The sequence below is a fragment of the Otolemur garnettii genome, unplaced genomic scaffold, assembly GCF_000181295.1.
Source record: "Otolemur garnettii isolate 467f Iridium unplaced genomic scaffold, OtoGar3 scaffold00283, whole genome shotgun sequence".
Taxonomy (NCBI): Eukaryota; Metazoa; Chordata; class Mammalia; order Primates; family Galagidae; genus Otolemur; species Otolemur garnettii.
In genome coordinates this window covers 579,050-600,863 of record NW_003852678.1, presented here as the reverse complement: position 1 = coordinate 600,863, position 21,814 = coordinate 579,050, and the positions used below count along the sequence as shown (strand labels likewise).

Genomic DNA, 21,814 nt, shown 5'->3' with positions numbered 1-21,814 from the left:
TCATCCTGGATAGAGGGCAGGGACACATCAGCCTCGATCTTGGGCATGGACACATCCACTGAGGCCTTGGTGGATTTGTCAGTGACAGACACCCCGAAGGATGGCATCTTGAACTTGGGCATCTTGAACTTACTGTCTTTGGTGGCCACGTCCTTGTCGACCAGGGACAGGTCCCCTTCTAGCTTTGCTACTGGAGACTGAACGTCCACTTCCACACTGGGCAGAGACACGTCCCTGTCAGGGATGGTCACCTCTCCCTTGGGGCCTTTCAGGTCCACTTTGGGGCCCTTGATGTCTACCTTGGGCATATGAACCTTGGGCAGCTGGCCTTTCAGGCTTGCTTCAGCATCCATTCCTGGCAGCTCTCCCTCAGTTATTTGACCCTCCAGGAGCTTTACATCTACTTGGCCCGCCTGGACCTTCAGGTCAGCGGATGAGAGCTGAACGGTGAATTCAGTGGTCTTGAGGTCTCCCTGGACAGAGGGCAGGGACATGTTGGCTTCAACCTTGGTTGCGGACTCGTCCATCGAAACCTTGATGGACTTGCCAAGTGCATGGCCCCCAAAGGATGGCATCTTGAATTTGGGCATCTTGAACTTACTGTCTTTGGTTTCCATGTCCCTGTCACTTATGGATAGGTCTCCCTCTTGCTGCAGGTCCTCGAGCCTGGCTACCGGTGCCTGCACATCCACCTCCATGCTGGGCAGAGCCATGTCCACATCAGGGGTGGTGCACTCACTCTTGGGGCCTTTCAGGTCCACTTTGGGGCCCTTGATGTCCACCTTGGGCATTTTGAAGCTGGGCATCTGAACCTTGGGCAGCTGGCCTTTTAAGCTGGCACTGGCAGCCACTCTTGGCACCTCTCCCTCAGGCATCTGGCCCTTCGCAAGCTTCATGTCCACCTGTGCAGCCTGAACCTCCAGGTCGGCGGATGGGAGTTGAACAGTAAGGTCAGTGGTCTTGAAGTCGCCATGGACAGAGGGCAGGGACATGTCAGCCTTGACCTTCGGGTCGGACAATTCCACTGAGGCGCCGATGGACTTGCGAGGGGCTGACACCCCAAAGGACGGCATCTTGAACTTGGGCATCTTGAACTTACTGTCTTTGCTGGCCATGTTTTTGTCAACCAGGGAGAGGTCCCCCTCCAGCTTGGCTCCCAGAGCCTCAACATCCACTTCCACATTGGGCAAAGACACATCCACATCTGGTGTAGTCACCTCTCCCTTGGGGCCTTTCATGTCCACTTTGGTGTCCTTGATGTCCACCTTTGGCATCTTAAAGCTGGGCATCTGCACCTTGGGCAGCGGACCTTTCAGGCCAGCTCCAGCAGTCACCCCTGGCAGTTCTTCCTCAGGCATCTGGCCCTCCAGAAGTTTCACACCCACCTGGCCAGCCTGGACCTCAAGGTTGGTGGATGGGAGCTGAACGGTGAGGTCAGTGGTCTTAAGCTCACCCTTGATAGAGGGCAGGGACACGTCGGCCTCAACCTCGGCCTCCACTGAGGCCTCAATGGATTTTCCAGTTGCCGACACCCCAAAGGATGGCATTTTAAACTTGGGCATCTTGAACTTACTGTGTTTGGTAGCCGTGTCCTTGTCGACCAGGGAGAGGTCTCCCTCCAGCTTTGTTCCCAGAGCCTCAACATCCATCTCCACACTGTGCAGAGACACATCCGTGTCAGGGGTGGTCACCTTCCACTTGGGGCCTTTTAGGTCCACTTTGGGGCCCTTAATGTCCGCCTTTGGCAACTTGAAGCTGGGAAGCTGGCCTTTCAGGTCAGCTCCAACAGCCACTTCTGGCAGCTCTCCCTCAGACAACTGGTCCTCTGGAAGCTGCATGCCCACCTGGCCAGCCTGGACTTGAAGGTCGGCAGATGGGAGCTGAATGGTGAGGTCAGAGGTCTTGAGCAGGGACATGTCAACTTCGACTTTGGGTGTGGAAATGTCCACCAAGGCCTCAGTGGTTTTCCCAGTGACAGACACCCCAATGGAAGGCATCTTGTACTTGGGCATCTTGAACTTACTATCTTTGGCACCAGTGTCCTTGTCACCCAAAGCTGTGTATGTTTTTATTCTTCTTGTTTGTTGCCTTTTTTCTGTTGTCTTTTCTACTTCGTAGTAATTTGCATCCGCTTCTTCTTCCTCTTTGGGCCTTGATGGTATTTTTATGGTGTCCACTCTCGTTACCCCTGTCCCTTCGTGCATGTCCTCCCCTGTGTCTTTTTCCCTTCCTGCCTTTGTCTCTTTGTCGGGTGACCATCCAAAGGTTGGCATTTTGAACTTGTGCACTCTGGCCTTTTGTGCTCCTTCCTCATCTGCTTCTCCTTCCTGCATCCTGCCTTTTGTCTCCATGTCTGCCCCACTGTGTTTTCTCTTCTCCAGGTGCCCAGGAAATTCCTGGGTAGATTCTGTGGCCCCCAGTCTCTTTGCCTCTCCTGCCTTTTCATCCTCAGGGCCAGACCCTTCTGCAGAGGCCACACCCCGTCCTTCCCCCGGCTGGGAGGCAATAATGCTTCTTTCTTTATCTAGAACTCTTTCTTTAGAAAATGCAAATTTTGGTGTCTTGAGATGTTGTATTCGGACCCGGGTTTCTGGTGGACAGATATGTGTGCTTTCTCCATCAGGGGTGGCTGGCAGGGCCAGTCTGGCAATCCCCATTTCCAGGCTCTGCCCTGCTGTGCCTTCCCTCTCCTGCCCTATTCTGGGTTTTCTCTGTGTCAGAGCCACTCCTTTGGCTGTCCCCTCCTTAGTTCTCTCCCGGTGTCTGGCTGGGAAGCCTGTCTGTCCCTGGAGGGCTCCCGTGCCCAGCTCTGTGGGCTTCAGCACAGTCCCGGCCTCTTGTGCTGGTCCCGCCTCCTCTGTGCTCCCATGGGATGCTGCCCCAGTGTCATCCAGGCTGTCCTCCCTGGGCCCTGAGCCTTGCATGACCCCAGCAGTTTCCCGCCAGTTCTGAGCCCCTGCTGCAGTGGGGCTCTGCCCTGCACCTGTCCTGAACTTCAAGCTCAGGAACCGCCTTCTGCGTGGGGTGCCTGGCCCTGCTTCCAGCTCCAGACGCTCAGCTGCAAGCTGGGCCTCCGTGTCTGTGCTTGTGGGGGACATGTTGGGCATGTCCTCATGTTCGTGGGCCTCTGAAGAGCTGCGTGACCTCCGGGGCCCTGACACCCGCTTGGCCTTTATTGCCTGGAATTTGGGCCAGGAGAACCTCTCCCTCTGGGGTTGCCTGCGTCTCCCCACCCTGGGCTTGGAGATGAGTCTCTCTTGGTCCCCATCACCTTCCAGTGTCTTCGTGGGGGTCTCTCTGCACTCATCAGCGACAAGCTCGTTCTGAAACACAGGGAGAGGGAACTTATAGGTGCCAGTATAAGAAGCTTGGGACCTGGGCTCAGGGACAGAAGGGTGGCTGTCCTGGCCCAATCTCTGCTTCAGCGAGGTGGCAGTGAGGTCTGAGCACCCCCCCCCCCTGCAGGATATGATGGCTCACCTGCTTCTCCTGGCCCTTTGGGCCATGATAGGTACTGCTGAGGGACCACTCCTCACCCTGCCGGGCAGGCAGTGTCCGTTTGACTTTGAACTGGACCTTGTATGGCTCTGAGTACTGAAGGATTTTGAGAGCGTCTTCATATTTAATGTTGTCAAAGAATATGGTGGCACTGAGGAGCTGATCACCTAGATGAGACAAACAGCCGACTTAGTGTCCCTTTGCCTTGAGGTTCCCGTGGGCTGTGAGTGTGGTAGGAGCCACTGAGCCTGCCCATAGCTGCCCTTTACCAAGCACCTCAGGAAGGAGGGGGTGCTTCCCCAGGAGCAGAGGATGGCCCTGGCCTGGAGCAGCTGAGCAGAAATGTGAAGGGGCCATCCTAAGCTCTAGGTGTACCCTCCCCCATCCCCAGGGATGGCCTGGCCATGTACCTTCTTTCAAGCTGAAGAGCTTGGCAGCTGAGGAGTCCTTTAGCACTTGCTTGACAAAGATTCCAGTGTCCCCACCGCCTGTGACACTGTAGCCGCTGGCTCCCACCTCTACCTCTGTCTTCAGGGTCACCTCTGTGGCTTCCTGCAAGGAAGTGCACAAGGGCCCTGGTGGGCATGGGCCTCTCCAGCTGTGGCATCACTGCTGGGCTGTCTCCTGAGCAGGGGCCCAGCTGCCTCCCCATCACCTGGGGCAGCACAGAGCAGGGTGGGGCACCACCAGGTGGGCCCAAGTGGTTGTGCACATGCTTTCAGAAAGACAGCCAAGGAAGCCTCAGGTGGGGGCTGTCTCCTCCTCCCCCAGCTCCCAACCTGCCAGAACTTAGGACCTCCTGCCCACAACCTGCCAGGCCCATGGGTCTGTGGAATAGTCAAAGCGTCCCCTCTACCCCCAGCTCCTCTGGGCATTCTTCATAAACACTGAGTGCCAACTGCATGCAGGGCACCTAGGGCTCAGACCAGACAGGAACACAGACACCAAGGGACACAGCAGACTGCACACGCCATCGAGGCCTCAGGTCAACAGGCCTGCCAGGCCCCAGGGCAAGAACAGGCAGCTTTGGTGGCAGCCTGGCCTCCTCCCAGGATGCCTGCAGAGTCCAGCATCTTCCATGGCCATGTGGCCCAAGTGCTGCCTGCTCCTTCATGCCTGTACATAGCAGACACCAGCACCAGCACCTCCCCGCCATGCAGATGAGAGAAACAAGGTCTGCCCAGCCAGGAGCTTGGCAATTCCCAATAGGGGTAGGGAGAAAGTCTGGACCAGATCGCCAGACTTCCGCAGCCCTGTCCCTCCCTGGGTACAAGGGCACACAGCCGCAGCCACTCTTTTTTTTTGCAGTTTTGGCCAGGGCTGGGCTTGAACTTGCCACCCCCAGTGTGTGGGGCCGGTGCCCTACTCTTTGAGCCACAGGTGCTGCCCCCATCATCCTTGCTCCTCCCCTTCCTGCTCTGGCCTTGGACTCTCTGGCTGGAGCCTGTGAGGAAGGGATCCCTCCTTGACCCTCAGCTCCTGTTGTACCCACCTCTGGACGACTCATCCTGAAAAATGTCCGTGAGTCCCCTGAATCCCGTTTCCACCAGGATCTCCGTCTCCCTGAGGAGACCTGACTGCTCGAGGTGTCTTCCTGCAGCCACAAGTGTGGATAATTAATGCATCTGTGAGCATGGGTCTGGCAGGACAGGCAGGGTGGCACCAGGCCAGGAGACCTCAGGTCAGAGGGGCCCAGACCCTCCAAGGTGCAGCCATGTGAACATGGAGCTATGGCCCGAGAGCCTTGTACTTTCCTGCTGCCACACAAGGCCCAGCCATGGCCCAGCCACAGCCCAAGGCTCCCACAGTAAAGCGCTCAGCAGCTGGAGTTTCACGGGGAGGGAGATAAGAAATAAAAGACCCCCTTCACAGAGGCAGCCACGGGGCTGTCTGTCTCCCCCAAGACAGTGCATGTGTCACATAGGTCACCCAACTCCCCTGCACAGGAGCATGCAGTCTCTTCTCTGTCGGTGCACATGTGCACTCATAAGCGCTACAGGGCAGGTCCACCTCACTATGTGTGGCCAGTGAAAGGAGACACCCCCGGGGGACACAGAGAAGTCAGAAGGGATGGCTGGGTGGGCACAGTTATAGCCCACTGGGCAGCAAGGCAATATGCCTACACAGACCAACCTATATGTTCCCCACATAGGGTGCTGCAGGAGGAGACATGGGTACCTATGGCCCCACACCTACACCTGTCCTGGGCCAGTAGGGCTCTGCCTGGCTGCTTACCTGGAGTCCAAAGTCGGTGCCTTCACTTGCACACTCATAAACAGGTGAAGACCCCTGTGGCCGTGGTCGAATGATCTCATCCACAGGCCCTTCGGTCACCTGAAAAAAGAAGTAAATCAAGTCACTTTCAGCCACTCAGGCTCTCCCAGAGCCCAGGAAAGGATGGGGCCAGGGAATACCTAGGCCTCACTTACAGAGCGATCATCTTCCGTCTCTGCGTCTGGCTCCTCAGGCTGTAGCTGTCGGCCAGACACTGTAGGGAGACGAGCTGTTAGTAGCATAGGCAGGTGAGTGGGCAGACGGGAACCTAGGGGCAGGGACCCAGGAGAGCATGTATAGCTGGAGGTAGTGTGTCCTGTGCTGGACTGGATTGAGGGCAAGCACAGGAGTGCAGAAGAGCCATAGCCCTGGGCTGGGTAGACTATGATGTCAGGACAGAGAGCAGGGAGATGCGATACATTTAGTCCCAGAGATTTACTAAGCAAAAGCAAATAATAACCACACCCTGGAGTGAAAAAAATCGAGAGTTGCTAAAATGTCCAACAGTTGATAAAAAATCACAAGTCACACAAGAAACAAGAATATGTGATCTATACTGAGAAACAAAGCAATTAATGAAACTGTGTGTAAATGTCTATAAATGTGTTAGGTTTAATACAAACTTCAAAGGAACTATTAAAAGTCTGTTCAAAACTCTGAAAGCAACCATGCTTAAAGAACTAGTGGAAAATGTGATAACAATGCTCAATAAAGAGAGAGTCCCACAAAAATAATAGAATTTTTTTTTTTTTTTTAGGAAAGCAAAAGTTGTGGAGTTGAAAATTTACTAGGGAGCTTAACAGCGGATTTGAGATACCAGAAGAAAGAATCATAAGCTCGGGGATTAATAGAAAGCAACCAATTTGAAGCACAGAAGGGAGGAGATTGATTGAAGAAAAATGAACAGAGCCTCAGAGGTGTGTGGGACAAAAATAATCATAAGACAAAGAGGCAGAGGAAACAGTTGGAGTAACAGCTAAAAACAATCTGCAGAATCCAAGCAGCTTAACACACCCTAAGTAGGATGAACGCAAAGGGATGCACGCCCAGACACATCATAGTCAAAATGCTCCAGGGAAAGAGACCTCACATAAAACGGCCCAAAGCACAATTGACACCTGCCTTTCACTAAAACCGGGGAAGGTAGAAGAAAGTGGAGCAATATATTAAAAGGGCTTGAAGCAATGGTTCTCAAACTGTGGGTGGTGACCTACAGGAACTGTATTAAAGGGCTACAGCATTAGGAAGTTTGAGAATCACCGGCTTAAAGAAAAATGTTGTCAACCAAGAAGTTCTCGTCTAGCAACTTATCCTTCAAAAATAAAGAAATTCTCAAACAGCCAGGTACAGTGGCTCATTCCTGTAATCCTAGCACTCTGGGAGACCAACTTGGTAGGACTGCTTGAGCTCAGGAGTTCAAGACCAGCTTAAACAAAGTGAGACCCTATTTCTACTAAAAATAGAAAAATTAGCCATAGGTAGGAGGGGGCACCAGTCATCCCAGCTACTCAGGAAGCTGAAGCAGGGAGATCACTTGAGCCCAAGAGTTTGAGGTTGCTGTGAGCTATGATGATGCCACCTCACTTTTAGCCTGGGCATCCAAGTGGGACTCTGTCTTAAAAAAAAAAAAAAAAGAAAGAAAGATAGAAAGAAAAATTCTCAAAGAAAGAGATCTGCTGGAGATGCTGGTATTTTTGAGATAGGAGTCTGCCAGGGTCCTTATCTGCCAGCAAATTAACAAACTTCTCTTTCCTTCTCCTCAAAAACAAAATACAGGTCAGATGTAGTGAATCACGCCTATAATCCCTACACTCTGGAATGCCACGGCAGGTGGATTGCCTGAGCTCACAGGTTCGAGACCAGCCTGAGCAAGAGGGACACACCCCTCTCTAATAATAGCCAGGCCTTGTGGTGGGCTCCAATGGTCCCAGCTACTCAGAAGGCTGAGGCAAGAGAATTGCTTGAGCCCAAGAGTTTGAGATTGCTGTGAGCTGTGATGCCATAGCAGCACTCTAACAAGTATAACAAAGTCAGACTCTGCCTCAAAAAAAAAAAAAAGATATAGATATATAATCATTCTAAAGACTTTGCAAAATTGTATTTGTTCCATCATCTTCACCTCTCTGTGGTTTGTTTTCCCCAAATGATTTATATTTTAAAAAATAGAATAAGGACAGGGTTTGAAAACCTTCCTAAAATTCGCTAGCAGATTTGCCTTATAGGCTTGAAGGAAAAACTCCTTCAGGATTAAAGGAAATGACATCAAACACTAACTCAAAGCCACAGAGAGAAAAGACTACAGAAAATGGTCAATATGTGGGCAAATATAAAAGACTCTATAAATACATATTTTTCTCATGTTATTTCTCAACTTGGTTTAAAAACATAAGATTGTATAAAACAAGGGTTGGCAGACTTTGGCTTTTCTTTTTCTTATTCTTTTTAGATACGGGGTCTTGCTCTGTCCCCAGGCTGGAGTGCAGTGGCACAATCACAGCTCTCTGTAGCCTCACACTCCTGGGCTCCAGACTTTCTCTGTAAAGGCTAATAGCAAGTATTTCAGGCTTCACAAGCAGCAGCTCTGTGGTTGCAGCACAAAGCAGCTGTAGTTAATAGGTCAATGAGTGGGGGTAACTGTGTTTGAACAGAATTTACTTATAAAACAAAGAGCAGCCTGGATTTTTAACACAGGCATAATCTGTGAGCTCCCTATGTAAGGCAGTAATTCTAACACCATATTGCTAGGATTATAGCACATATATATGTGAAGATATTAGCCAAAAGCAGAGGATGGGGAGACGCCGTCGGGGGCCCCCCTGTACCTACGGGTTCTGCTCCTGTGGATAGGACCAACCACAGATCAAAAACATTTTTTAAAAAACTGTGTCTGTACTGAACATGTATAGGCTTTTTTTCTTGTCATTATAGTTTAAATAAGATAGATAACAACTGTTTCCATAGCATTTACATTGTACTAGGTGATGTAAGTAGCCTAGAGATTATTTACTACACAGGAGGATGTGTAGGTCCCTTGTGGACACTGTGCCACTTTACTCCAAGGACCTGGGCATCCGAGGGAGAGGGCAAGAGCAAGGAGTGGCCAAGTGCGAGGTCAGTGTCTGTATTTTACCAGAATTAAGCTGGGAGCAAGTGTGGGCACTGACCATAAACAAGGGTAAGAAAATTCTGAGGGTGACAGAAATGTCCTGGAACTAGAGTGAGGTGACGGTTGTATGATTATAAAGTTACTAAAAATAATTGAATTGTATATTTACAATGGTTGGCTTTTATGGTTTGTAAATTATGTCTCAATGAAGATATAAAGGAAAAAGGTAATTAACTGCATGAAACAAAAATAAAATACTGTAGAATTTAGCACATGCAGAAGCAAAGCATTTGACAGCTACAATACGGAGTATGGGGCTGGGGAGGATGTAAAGTTATCTCACATGTTACCTGAAGCAGGATCATGTTATTAAAAGGTGTACTGCAATGAGTTAAAAATATGTAGTGTATACCATGAAGCAGTCATTTAGAAATGAAAATATGTGTGGGTAATAAGCCAATAGTGGAACTAAAATGGAATGTAAAACGTTTTTTAAAAACTTTTTTTTTAACATGAGGGCTCACATGACTGCATTAATGTACACAGCTATGATTTAATAAAAAAAATTTAAAAATTAAAAAAAAAAGATGAGGGCTCACTAAGTTGCCCAGTCTGGCCTCAGACCCCTGGGCTCAAGTGATCCTCCTGCCTCAGCCTCACAAGTCTCTGGGACTACAGCACATGCCACTGTACCCTAAAAACATATGTTATGAGTAAAATATATAGCTCTTATAAATATTGAGTGTTTAAATATTGTATATATACACACATATTCAAGTACTCCAAAACGAGATAAATAAAGATATAAATAGGAGCAAAGAACAGGTAAGATAAAATAGAGATCAGTTAGCAAATGGTAGGGTTTAAACCTGACCATATTTACAATTATATTAACTATAAGTGAATTTAAAATTCCAATTAAAAGGTAGAGATTAGGTTGGGTGCATAGCTCATGCCTGTAATCCCAGCACTCTGAGAGGCCAAGGCAAGCAGATCCTTTGAGCTCAGGAGTTCCAGATCAGCCTGAGAAAGAGCAAGACCCCATCTCTGCTAAAAACAGAATAACTAGCTGGGTGTTGTAGCGGGCACCTGTAGTCCCAGCTACTGAAGAGGCTGAGGCAGGAGGATCGCTTGAGCTCAAGAGTTGGAGGCTTCTGTGAGCTATGATGATGATGTAGCTGCACTCCAGCCTGGGTGACAGAGTAAGATGCTGCCTCAGAAAAAAAGGAGAGTGGCTGAAATGGAAAACCTGGTGATAAGAATACAGGTCAGCAGAGCCCCTGCTCTGGGGTGAAGTAGCACAGTCATTTGGAAATTGGTCCACCAGTATCTACCAAAGCCTGGAAGATGGATACCCAGAAGGCGGGTGCACTGAAGGAGGGTGCAGAAACACCCATCCCCGTGCCATGTGCAGGACCCAGAAACCAAAAAGACTCAGACGCCTGCCTCCAGTGGGAAGAAGACAGACGTGTGTGGGTTTATCCAGTGGAGTGGTGCAGAGCAAGTGGATTGCACCAGCGTGGGGCATGGAGGAATTTCACAAACTCTGTCCTCCAGACAGAGGAGCTGGACATAAAAAGCCTCACATAGGAGGAGCCACCACACACATTGGCAGGCATAGGCCAGCAGGGCTGGTGGTGGTTGCTCCTCCATGGAGAGCAGGTGGAGGCTGTCTCTGGGGGCCCTACAGGCTACTTCTCAACCAGGTGCCAGTGACTTGAGTGTGCCCAGGATCCGTCCTTTTTTCAACAGGAAATTTTAGAATTCAACATAAACTCAAAACAAAACTGAAAGCTTAGAGCCAATAAATCTGAAAATTTAGACAATTTAGACATTTTCCTAGACAGACACATGCCGAAATTGCACAGACAGAGCAGACAGTCTGAGCAGCTCCATAACAATGGAGAGATTAAGTCATTTATTGAAAACCTTTCCATACGCAGGACTGCAGGCTGCTGCCCAAGGTACACTAAATATCCAGAGAGGAGACAGCACCAACCCAATACCAGCCGCCCCGCCCCAGCATAGAGGCTGCTGCAGGCAGGTTGGTGTCTTCACGGGGCCCTGTCCAGTGAAGGAGGTAGGGAGCCCAGTCCTGATAAGGATCTGGCTTTGGCTGTAGCTCTCTGGCCAGTGTGCTGTATGGCCCTGGGCAAGCTTGTCACCTCTCTGAGCTCTGGTTTCAGAGTGAGACCCACTCTCACTATGGTGTGTCAGGCCATGGAGACACTTGTCGCCAGAAGCATCCCAGGCCTGGCCTGCTCTTGCACCCACCACTCCCTCATTTCCTCTTGAGCCTTTGTTTGCCCTTCTGCAAAATGGCTCAGGGTCTAGGCCCCCTTCTGGTCACAGGCCTGGCAGGGCCAAGTGATGGTTTCTCCTGCAGGAGGCTCTCCCAGAGGAGGGGAGGGGTGGAGGGGAGCGCAGGCTGGGCTGGGTGGGTGCAGGAGGTTCCCCACAGCCCACCCCATCCTGCCTCCACAACCACTCAGAAAGCCACAACCTCAGCTTCCACCATATGTAAACCTGACCTTGGGCAAGGTGTCGGCTGACCACCACCCCCACCCCTGCGCCCAGGCCCCTGACCCTAACCTGGTGCTAGAAGGGATGAGCCCTGTCTCCCTGCAATGCTCTGTCCGTCAGCCACCACAGCCCAGCCTCATGCCCGGAAATCCATCCCAGTCCCCTTGGCCACTCAGACACACCCCCGCCACCCCCAAGCCTCTTGCTGCCCCACCCAGAGCCCCCAGACCTGGGCTAACATCCCCTTCCTCTCTGCCTCCCAAACAGCAGTCAGCCCTGAACCCCTGCCTGACCCTGCAGGGGCTCCCCAGTACCCTCCCTGCAGGACCACACACCTACCCCCAGCCCTGCCTGGTGCTCCAGCCTCACCAGGCCATCATGACACCTGGGGCGGGGTGGGGTAGGTGGAGAGGTAGGAGCTCTGAGGGGAGGGGCCTGGAAAGGAAGGGATTCTGGGCCAGGGCCAAACCTCCAGCAAGCCAGCTCCCCTGAGTGGGAGCCAAGGGCAATGGCAGGTAAGCCTCTCTGGACCTCAGTTTTCATTCCCGTCCTTCTCAGACCCTCACGTAACCCCCAAGGTGGGTAACACATGAGAAAACAGGCTGGCAGAGGAGGGAAACCACTTACTCAGAGGGCCCAGCCAGGAGGGGCAGAGCTGGGACCACAGTCTGGTTGCCTGGATGGCTGGGGCACAGGGAAGAAGTCCTGGCCACAGATGCTCCCCACCCTGGGGTGGGGCTAGGGTAATTGGGGATAAGGGGGACCCACCTGCAGCCAGGGTGAAGCAGACCCTTTTGACCACCCAGACCCAGTCACTCCCCTCCTCCCCCCAGTACCTCTGAGCCAGGCAACAAAACCAGGACCCCAGTGGAGGCTGCCTTCTACTCCTGGCTGGGCACAGGCCTAGGTGTGGTGGAGGGCCAGTTGCCAGTCCAGAAAAGGGTCCAGAGGATCTTTCTCAAAGAAGGGGTTCCACCAGGCAGGTAGCCACCAGTGAATAGAACTGGGCTGAATGGGGTGCATGGCAGGGTAGGGGAGGCCCCACAATCAGGCAGCAGCATGCCCTGGCCCTGAGAGGCTGCACCCCCAAGTCTATGCTGGAGGAGTCTATGCCGTCTTGCACTCGGCAAGTCTATGCTGGAGGAGTCTCCTGGGTGCCAAGGGCTGAGGCGTGGACACACCCTGTCTTGGGAACCCGAGTGGGGGAAGGAAGGAGGGCCCAGCCAGCCCTGATCTGCTGGGCAGCATGCCTGATCCTGCTAGTGGCCCACGCAGGGCCAGGCCCACCTTTCAGCAACCATGGGAGTTGCTGTCCCTGTACCCAAGGTGGGGAAGAAGAGTAGTGTATAGGGAGGCACCCAGACCACCCCATGCACACAGATAGATAGGGGGAAATCCTGCCACCCTGCCAGCCTCAGACCCCCACCCCTGGGGAGAGAGAAGGAACCCCAGAGTCTGGGTCCAGAGTCCTCCACCCAGCACACTGTCCTCCCAGGCCTCAGGTCCCAAGGGAGCCCCATCCGGGCCCCAGAATATAAGGGGCATCCCACCTGCCTGCCTGACCTGGTGCCTCATCCAGCCCTCCCAGACAGGCTCTGTCAACAACAGCCCAGCCCTGAGTATGACACTGAGTAATAACACTGGCTGTTGACAATCACCAAAGCCCTACTTTACAAAGGATGTGGAGGTGACACACCAGAGCAGGCCCTGCAGGGTGGCTGTAGGTACTGGTGCTTCCCCAAACGCCATGAGGTAGGTGAGGCCCCCCAGCACCCTGGCTGGGCTGCCTGGTCCATCCCACCCCTTCCACATGGCCTCAGACACCATTAATATCTCACTCCCATGGAGGTGCCTGCACCCCAGGGAAAGACCCTTATACTCCATGGGGGTGGAGGTAGCTGGGGCCTGCCCCAGACTCAGAAAAGTGGCATTCCAAGGAACTGGAACATTCTGGGGTAGGGCCTGAGGGGGGTCTCAGGAAGTGTTGAAGGAGGGGCAGGTGCTGGCCTGGGGGCTGTGGAGGGAAGAAGAACATAGGCAGAGGAGTGCAGAGAGGGGGCATCTAGCCTAGAACAGCTGCCAGCCAAGTGGGAGTTCCTAGAGGGCCCAGAGTAAGGCCATGGGGGGCACAGGAAGTGAGGCACTTTGCTTAGATAAAACCCAAGTTTACATGCAGACTAGCAGCCCCAGGGCCCAGCTCCAGCCTCTAGGCAGAACCAGATATGGTGGACACAGTTGCATGTCACTGGGGCAGTGGGAGCCTTGGGGACAGAGAAGCTGGCAGGGAAGAATTTTGTGCAGGCTTATCTAGCGTTCTCTGCTCCCCAGTGGCCTGAGAGGTTCATGTTGGAAGTAGGGGGTTCGGCATGCTCCAGGCTTGCAGGGTGTGTGCAGGAGAGTGCTCACGGGACAGCATGCTCATGCATGGGGCGTGTGTGGACTTGTGTGTCTGGCGTGGGGCTCTCCCTCTGAGCACCAGTGGACAAACCCAGTAAGGCCTTGGCAGGGGGAGCTTAGTGAGGGTCTCCACCCTGGCTGGGACCTGGTGCCTACCCCAGTGCACAAGCAAATACCACCACACGACAACCATGGCCTCACCCTATTCCGGAACTTCGCGAGGAGTATGGGCTCTGCTGACTGTCATGAGACCTTCAGACTTTCCTGAGCAATGCCCGCAGGCAGCAAGGGCCCGCCCACTCCCCCTGATGCTTCTCCAGATAACTCTTCCTGGACTTGGGGACAGAGCCTTCAGGAGGGTGAGGAGCCAGCCTCAGTTCCCCAGACCTGGGCCAGGGCTCCGCTCATAGCCAGCAGCCAGAATCATTGCACCCAGCTGCAATTGTCAGGCAGTCCCCTCACACTGTCTCCTGAAAACAGCCTCCGTAGCTCCTTGTGCTGACTGGTCAGCTTGCCTGGAAGCCTCTGGAGCCTGCCCTACCCTCATGGCTCCTGCCTGGGACCACCTCCCTCCTGCCTCTGGACTTTCACGTGCCCAAACTCTCAGGCTGAACATGGCCACCCTCCCTAGTTTCTAGACAATGCCCAGTCCCCGGTCCCCAGAACACTCAGCTCACCAAGCACCGAGAGCCTGGCACACAGTAGGGGCATAATAAATGCTACTATAGGAAGTAGATCCAGAAAGGATGAGGAAGAGCTGGCCAGGTCTAGAAAGGAGTTAAGTCCTGGCCCCTTGAGGGTGGGGCCCATTCAACAGGGCTAGGGACACAACAGGTGGCCAAGTCCATCTGCGCCTGGAGAAGCTGAGGCACAGGGATGCACTCCAGCCCACTAACTCTAAAGGGTTCAGCAGCCAAAAGGAGTCAGCCTCCACATCTGTCCCAGATGGGACTGGTCAACTCATGTCTGTTTCTGTGGGTTGACAGGCCAGCATCCAAGTCTCCCAGGACAGTGTGACCCCATGATGGGGCAGCCACCTCAAGCACCTCCAGCCCGACTTGCTTGAAGTGCCCTCTACATCATCCAGGGCCCTGAGCTCCAAACAGGGACAGGGTGCCCTGACTGAGGACCCCCCCACACACACCCTGGCCACACTCACAACCTCAGGGAGTGCCTGTCCTGGGGTTGAAACAGATGCCAGGTGCCTTGGCATCAACCTCCCCCATGGCCCAGGCTCCCTCCAAAAAAGAGCCACTTTCTCCCCACCACCACCCCCACCCCCGTCTGCCTGGGGCTGCACAACTCCAGAGTCTGACCACACACCCACACATCTTGCAAATTCAGGGGCTCAGCCAACCCTCGACTCTTTGAGGAGCGGCTCCAGAGCCCACTGGTCATGGCACAGGTTAACTGGAGTCACCGTAAACTGACACTCCTCCCCTCCAGCCCCATACTAGCTGGCTGTCTGCCCTGCCCCTACAAACCTGCTGAGCTGTGGAGGGTGAGGCACTCAGGTGCCCCAGGGGTGGCCCAGGAAGGGGCCCTGGTGCAGGAGTAGGTCCAGGAGACAACACAGTCAGCCTACTGAGCTGCTCTTCTCTCCTGACTGGCCCAGCCAGGAAGGTCCCCAGCTGGCCCGCCTTCCTCCTGCCCCACCCCTTTTGGTTCCTCCCTCCCTCTGAGCCTTGCCAGGACCCCCACACCCACCAGAGGGAGTGGCTGGGAGACTGGCCAGCCCTCCCCCCCCCAGCTTTGTTAACTTCTTGGAACGGGGACCCCACCCTGAGTGCCCCCCCAGCCTGGAGCAGCTGACTGAGGAAGCAGCACTCTGAATCACCACTGCTGGCCCAGCCTGGTGGGTGCCCTGTGCATGGTCCAGTCCTGCTGTGTGGACAGACAGGGAGACACAGATGTGAGGCAGGTCCCTCCCTTTCCTTTCCCTGGGCAGGAAAGGAAACTGGACCTGTGCCTCAGTTTCCCTGTGGGTGCCAGGGCAGGGGAGGGAGAGGGAGGCACAGTCCAAGGGCAGGACTGAGCCCACTTGAGGGCTGTGCCAGTGACATTCGGTGAAAGAGTCCTGGCCTACGCCCCTGAGGGCCACCTACCCTAGCTACCCCTTCAGCCTACACTTGGTGCCAGCCCTCACCCCCAAATATCCAGGTTTCCCATATGTTGGATGTAGTGGCCCTAGGAACAAAATTATTCTAACTTCCTACCCCTCCAGTCATCTGGACGTAAGTGATGGTCAAGGAACACATCCTCTAATCACAGGGCAAGTCACCCCCTACCCAGAGCTCTAGTTGCCTGGCCTGATACCTCCAGGCATCTTACCCTGTGGCCCTGGGCTCCAGGCTCTGGGCCCCAGGCCCCTCTCTGCTTTGGGCGGCCAGCTGGCCCCTTAGCCACACCAACTGTAGATCCATAGGGATCAGAGCTGTCACTTCCCCTGCCCACAGCCCCGCTGGGGTGGAGCTCAGCGTGCTGGGGGCACCTGCACCCTATAGGTAGGATGACACAGCCATAAGGGGCCCAGGCGGGGAGGAGTCAGGCCCAACCTGCGGGAGGCCAGTCATGAGAGACCCACATGAAGGCTAGGCTGAGATGGGGCTTCTTGGAACAGCCAAGAACAAAAGCACAGAAAGGAGCACCTGAGGGGCTCCTACTGGACATAGCAGCCAGGGCTGACCCAGGCAGGGCAGCAAAATGAGGAGCCCCAGGCAGGCTAGAGGCCTCTGGGGATGGAGAAGCCTTCCCTAGCTTCAGGAGAGGCCCCAGGGCATCCCCAGTCCTGGAAGGTGAGGACCCGCATGGAGACGGCTCGGGCCTCTCCCATTACACCTTGAAAAAGCTGATACGCCAGGCACGGTGGCTTACACCTGTAATCCCAGTACTCTAGGGGGCCAAGGCAGGAAGATCCCTCAAGATCAGGAGTTTGAGACCAGCCTGAGCAAGAGTGAGACGCCACCTCTACTAAAAACAGAAAAACTAGCCAGGTGTTGTGGTGGGCACCTATAGTCCCAGTTACTTGGGAGGATGAGGCAGGAGGATTCCTTGAGCCCAGGACTTTGAGGTTGCTGTGAGCTAGGCTGATTGCCACATGTTAGCCTGAGCAACAGAGTGAGATTCTTCTCAAAAACCCAAAATAAACAAACAAACAAAAAAAAAAACCCCAAAACAAAACAGAAAGAAGGCACCTCCAGTCCCAGACATCTCTCACCTGGTCACTTGCGAACTTTGCTGCCCATCACCCACCAGGCAGGGTAGAGCTGCTGAGTCAGTGCAGTGGCCCAGAAGCCCAGCCTCACAGGGAAGATACTGGGGATTGGTGATGGCACAGAGGGGTCTCCATGCTGGGTTTCCCAAACCGGTTGGGCAACCTCTGCTCTCCTGAGGGCCCCTTCCCCCGGCTCCCTCAACCTACACCACCCTGGACCACTGCAAGAACTTTTGCTGGGTCCTCCTTCCACAGCATCTAGAGTGACACTCCCTATCCACAGAGCTGGGCACTCAGGCCGTCCCCAGACCCTGGCAACTATTTGGCTGGTGTTGACCCCCAGACCCCATGACCTCCTCCCACACCCGTTCTCAGCATAGACTCTACCAGGAAGACGCATTGTGCCCCTTAGGCCTTCTCCACACCTCAAGCCTGTGCCACTGCCTCCACCCAGGGCACCCTCCCAGCACAGACCTCAGACTCTCCCTCAGACTCTCTGGCACTGGATGCAGCACTGGTGGCCCTTGGCTCACAGGAGGGAACAGATGCACAGGAAGGGAAAGGGTAGGCCCTGGCTCTGGACTCAGGACCACTGTGACCAGGAAGGGCACAGCCTCTCACAGACTAGCACTACTGCAGTAAGTCCCAGGGGCGCCTCTTACTCCCTAGAAAGCCAGGTACTTGCCCACCTTGCTACTTGCCTCAGATCCCAAGTACCCTGTCCCCCCAGCCCCCGGCTCCCTGTGGCTAGGCTCAGGGCCAGGTGCTGGGGCAGCAGAAGGTAGAGCAGGGCATCTGTGCAGACACCACAGGGCAGACCCAAGCTGGTTCAAAGCTGCTGGGAAGCAAGACCAGCTGGGCAGCTACAGGGGCAGGCAGGGCAGGGGCAGCTGGTAGTGACTCAGCTGGCAGGGAGGCCAAGGCGGCACCCAGCATTCCCAGGGGGTGTGTCACGAAGGAGCCTGTGGTGCTGGTGCCACCCAGGATCGGGGCTGCCAGGGAGAGAGTTGCTTACTAGTCTGACCCCACCCCAGAGCAGGTAGAGGATAGGAGGGCTCTAGCCCCAGACAAAGGGGCCTTGACTCCACCAGGCAGGGGTGGGTCATGGAACCCTGCCTCCCAGACACCAGTACCCAGGGAGCCCCTCCAGCAGGCAGGGTTCAAAGGGAAATGACTCAAGGAGGCTCCCCCCCAGGTGTGGCACCAGCTGTATCCCTGGCATCCCAGCTGTTCCTTTTTGCCTCTGCTGTCCTCTGGGCAGTGGTCTGCCACCAGGGCAGTGCCCAGGCGGGAGTGTGGCTTAGATCCATTCCCAGACTCCTGCCAGGAACAGCCTGAGCAACTCTGCCTACCACTCCACCACCCCCCTGGGGAGAGGTAAAGAGGAGGTGGGTATGGTAGGGAGGAAGCCTGAGGGGAGGGCACAGCTATAAACATCTCTGTAAACACTCTGTGGGGGAGTGCCTCCCGCCCTGCCCCCAGCCTCCTGGGCCCAGCTCCATTTTTTTATTTTAGAAAGTGCTTTTGACTATCAAATATTTATCCTAGCAAGGAAGGCTTTGGCTCCTGGCCGATCCTGTGGTTCCAAAAAAAGAAAAATAAAGCGAAACCTGGAGCCTGAAGCAGGATGAAGGCAGGGCCTGGTGGAGACATGCTCCAAGCTCCCTACATGACCAGGAAGCCCTGGCTGCCCTTGGTGGGGAAAGAGGCCAGAGGAGCGTGACTGGTCTTCATTGTGTACCTAGCTAAGGCTCCTTGCCCAAGCCAAGTTCCCTCCAATGTACCCACCCCCACCGTCTCTATACTACCCCCAAGTTCCCCCACCCCCAACGGGCAGTTGCCGTCCAGCCTGGACTACCTAAAACCTTTGGGGCTCCCTGTGCCTTGGAAACACAGCCCTTCCTTCCCACATTGGGCCCCAACACCTCTTCCTGACACCCTTCTCCAGTGTGGACAGGCCAGTCAAGAGGCACAGCACTAACAGCACACTTCTTCATGTGAGGACCAGACCCATAGCCCCCTGCAGCCCCAAGGCCATGCAGAGGGCATCAGCCAGGAGCAGAGCAGCAAGATTACCTGAGCAGCTTCCCCCACTGCACTGCACCAGGAAAGGCCCCAGCCATGACTTGGCTTCAGCCCAGAGGAAAGACCAGCCAGGTGTTCCCTCACAGTGTCACTGCTCCTGGGTCCTCCCAAGTCCAGTGGTGGTTTCTCAGGGTATAGTAGGGAGTGCTCAGGCCAAGGCAGGGGCAGGTGCAGGAGTTTCCGGTCTCCAGCCACCTGGGGTCAGCTCTGCCTCTGGGAATAAACCAGCCTGCCCCTGAGATAGGCAGGGGTGTGACATCCAGGGCCTACTGGGAGTGAACTGGTTAGTGTTACGGTCAGGAGCACTGTGTGGGGTTGGTTCACCCAGGGGACTCCCTTCCATGGGTGGTGGGTGAAGCAGCAGAGTTGGTCCCTTTGGTGGGGCTGGGCAGAGCCTGCATGGGTGTTCCCAGGGTGGCCACCAGGGGGTAGCCTCTGCACAAAGCTTGCTCCGCTGCCTGACAGTGGCAGAAAGACTGGGAGGGCAGGCACTCAGAGTGTCAGGGGGCCTGGCAGGGCTGGCACAAGAGGGCAGGTTTAGACTAGGCAGAAAGGTGAGAGATGGGGACAGCTTGCCCATCTCTGGCCTGCTGGGAGGTGATGGCAGGAGGAAAGAGCCTGGACCAAACAGGGGTGGGGCGCTTCCAAAAATGCACATTCCCAGGCTGCCAGTGCAGGGTTGGGAGGGCCTGGGAATCAACATATTGGACAGAAGTCCCAGAGGCTCTGATCTGATGGGCCTCCTACCAATGCTGCAGCAAGAGCCACTGACCTTGTTCCCTAAGAGCAGATGGTTTTGTAGGTTGGACCCAAGCCTCAGGCCATGGAACCACAAGGCCAAAAGCAGGAAAGGAGGCACTCATCTGGGGGAGGGGCACACAGGCCTGTGGAGGTCGGAAGATGCATGAGACGACCCCTGGACTCTGCAGCCTAGGGGTCCTCAGTGGCTGACATGAAGAAGCCAGTGGGAGGGGCCATGCAGAGAAGCTAGACGCAGAGCAATGGCCCTTATGTTCTTGGGGACCCTGCCTTCCTCCCTCTGGCAAGGCAAATCTGCAGTGACATGGGCAAGGACCAGCCACAGTGGAGGAGAGGGGTGGGGGCCCATGAGCCCACTGGGGCCTTGCCACTACCCGGGCCAACTTGGGGCACCGTGGGCTCCCATTCAGGCAGGGGAGGCCCAAATGAGGGTCACCTGGGACACAATGAAGGCAGGTGTTGCAGGGGGCCCAGCCTCCCTGCTCTGGTGGCCATTTAGACAAGCCTCTGACCCCAGCCTGGGTGCTTATCAGAGATATAGGCAACAAAAGGGGTGTTAGGAGGTCCAGCTGCAGCCAGAGGGGCACCCCAGGCTGAAAGGCACCCCCTGCATAATTGTCATTGATCTGCTTCCCCCAAGGAGTGGGGTCCAGCCTGTGCCAATGCAGTGGAGCCTCAGCCACCCTGCCAGAGGCTGGCAAAGGGCCTTGGGTGTGGCCAGGATGCTGCATTACTGACTAGAGCCTAATAGACTGCCCCTGCCCTGCCCCACCCTGCCTGCCAAAATGCTCAGACACCCAGGCCCTGCAACCAGGCCTAGGACAGGGGCAGAAAAGATCACCAGGGACCCATTCTGTAGCTGGTGGCTCATAGGGAGTACTGACCATCCCTTGGGTCATTCCTGTAGGCAGCACCCACTTTCCCTTGACCAGTGCTGGGGGACTCTATGGCCTGATCTCAGACCCTGCTCAAACTCCAGACCTCAGGTCCAGCTGTGCCACAGCCACATCTAGCCAGTGATCCAGCCACACATCCACACCATGGACACAGACCAGCCCACTCTGGTCGCCTTGGCCCAAGGAACAAAGCAGTAACTTCTGCTCCAGCCAGGCTGCTCTCTCGGCAAACAGGTGAGAGTGCTTGCCTGGTGCATGTCCCCTGGGTCCTGGCGGCCCACAGCTTTCACGCCCCACTCAGACATGCAGCCCTGCTCCAGAGCTCAGCAGCACCTCCCTGGGAGACCCACAAAGTCCCAGAGGGTTAGCAGCAGGGAGACCATCACAGAGAGAGGGAGAGACAGACAGCAGTGGCATAGACAGAGGCGTGAGCCACACAGCGAGTGACAGGAGAGTCAGAGACCCTAGAGCCAAGGAGAGCGGTAGAGGCAGAGACAGGCCCGCGAGAGGAGCGGGGACTGAGGCGGGGACAGGAACCAGGCGAGGCGCGGGAGGAGAGGCAGAGACCCCGAGCAGCCAGCAAGGCCCAGAACCGCGCGCTAGACCCTCGCCCCAGGCCCGCACTGCGCGCCCCCGGACACGCCCCGGCGCGCGCTCTCGCGCGGAGCCCTCCCGCCCCGAGGGGAGCGGGCTGCAGGCGGGAAGGAGGCGCACCGCTGCCGGGGGCTCCCGGCCAGGTGGGCAGCACCATGTGGAAGCAGTCGCACATCGTGGCGCCGGGCGATGAGGGCCGGCGGCGGCCCGTCGCGTCCAGTCGCGGATTCCGGCTCCAGCGCACCGGGCGGCTGGGGCAAGCCGGCGCCGAACTCCACCTCTGACGTCCCGCACCGCGGATGGTCGGCCTCGCACTGCGGACACAGTGCCGGCTGCTCAGCCTGGACCCCACCCGGATCCGCCCAGCCGGGCCCAGCCTGTGCGGAGCGCGCGTGGGCGGTGCCAGCGGCCTCATTCAACCCATTGGCTGCTCCTGCCGTGGCCCCGCCCTGCAGTCCAGCCACGCCC

General features: G+C 55.4%; 1 protein-coding gene across 1 annotated transcript in view; it reads right to left on the bottom strand.

The window, feature by feature from the left end:
* AHNAK2 (AHNAK nucleoprotein 2) overlaps positions 1–21,521 on the bottom strand; it is a 34,522-nt gene extending 13,001 nt beyond the window's left edge. The window contains exons 1-7 of the mRNA XM_023508861.1: positions 21,467–21,521; positions 5,928–5,986; positions 5,734–5,832; positions 4,987–5,092; positions 3,909–4,073; positions 3,481–3,665; positions 252–3,323 (exon numbers count right to left, since the gene is read on the bottom strand). Coding sequence (XP_023364629.1) covers positions 252–3,323; positions 3,481–3,665; positions 3,909–4,073; positions 4,987–5,092; positions 5,734–5,832; positions 5,928–5,986; positions 21,467–21,521 — 3,741 coding nt within the window. The remainder of the gene's footprint in view (positions 1–251; positions 3,324–3,480; positions 3,666–3,908; positions 4,074–4,986; positions 5,093–5,733; positions 5,833–5,927; positions 5,987–21,466) is intronic.
* Between the last annotated feature and the right edge of the window lie 293 nt (positions 21,522–21,814).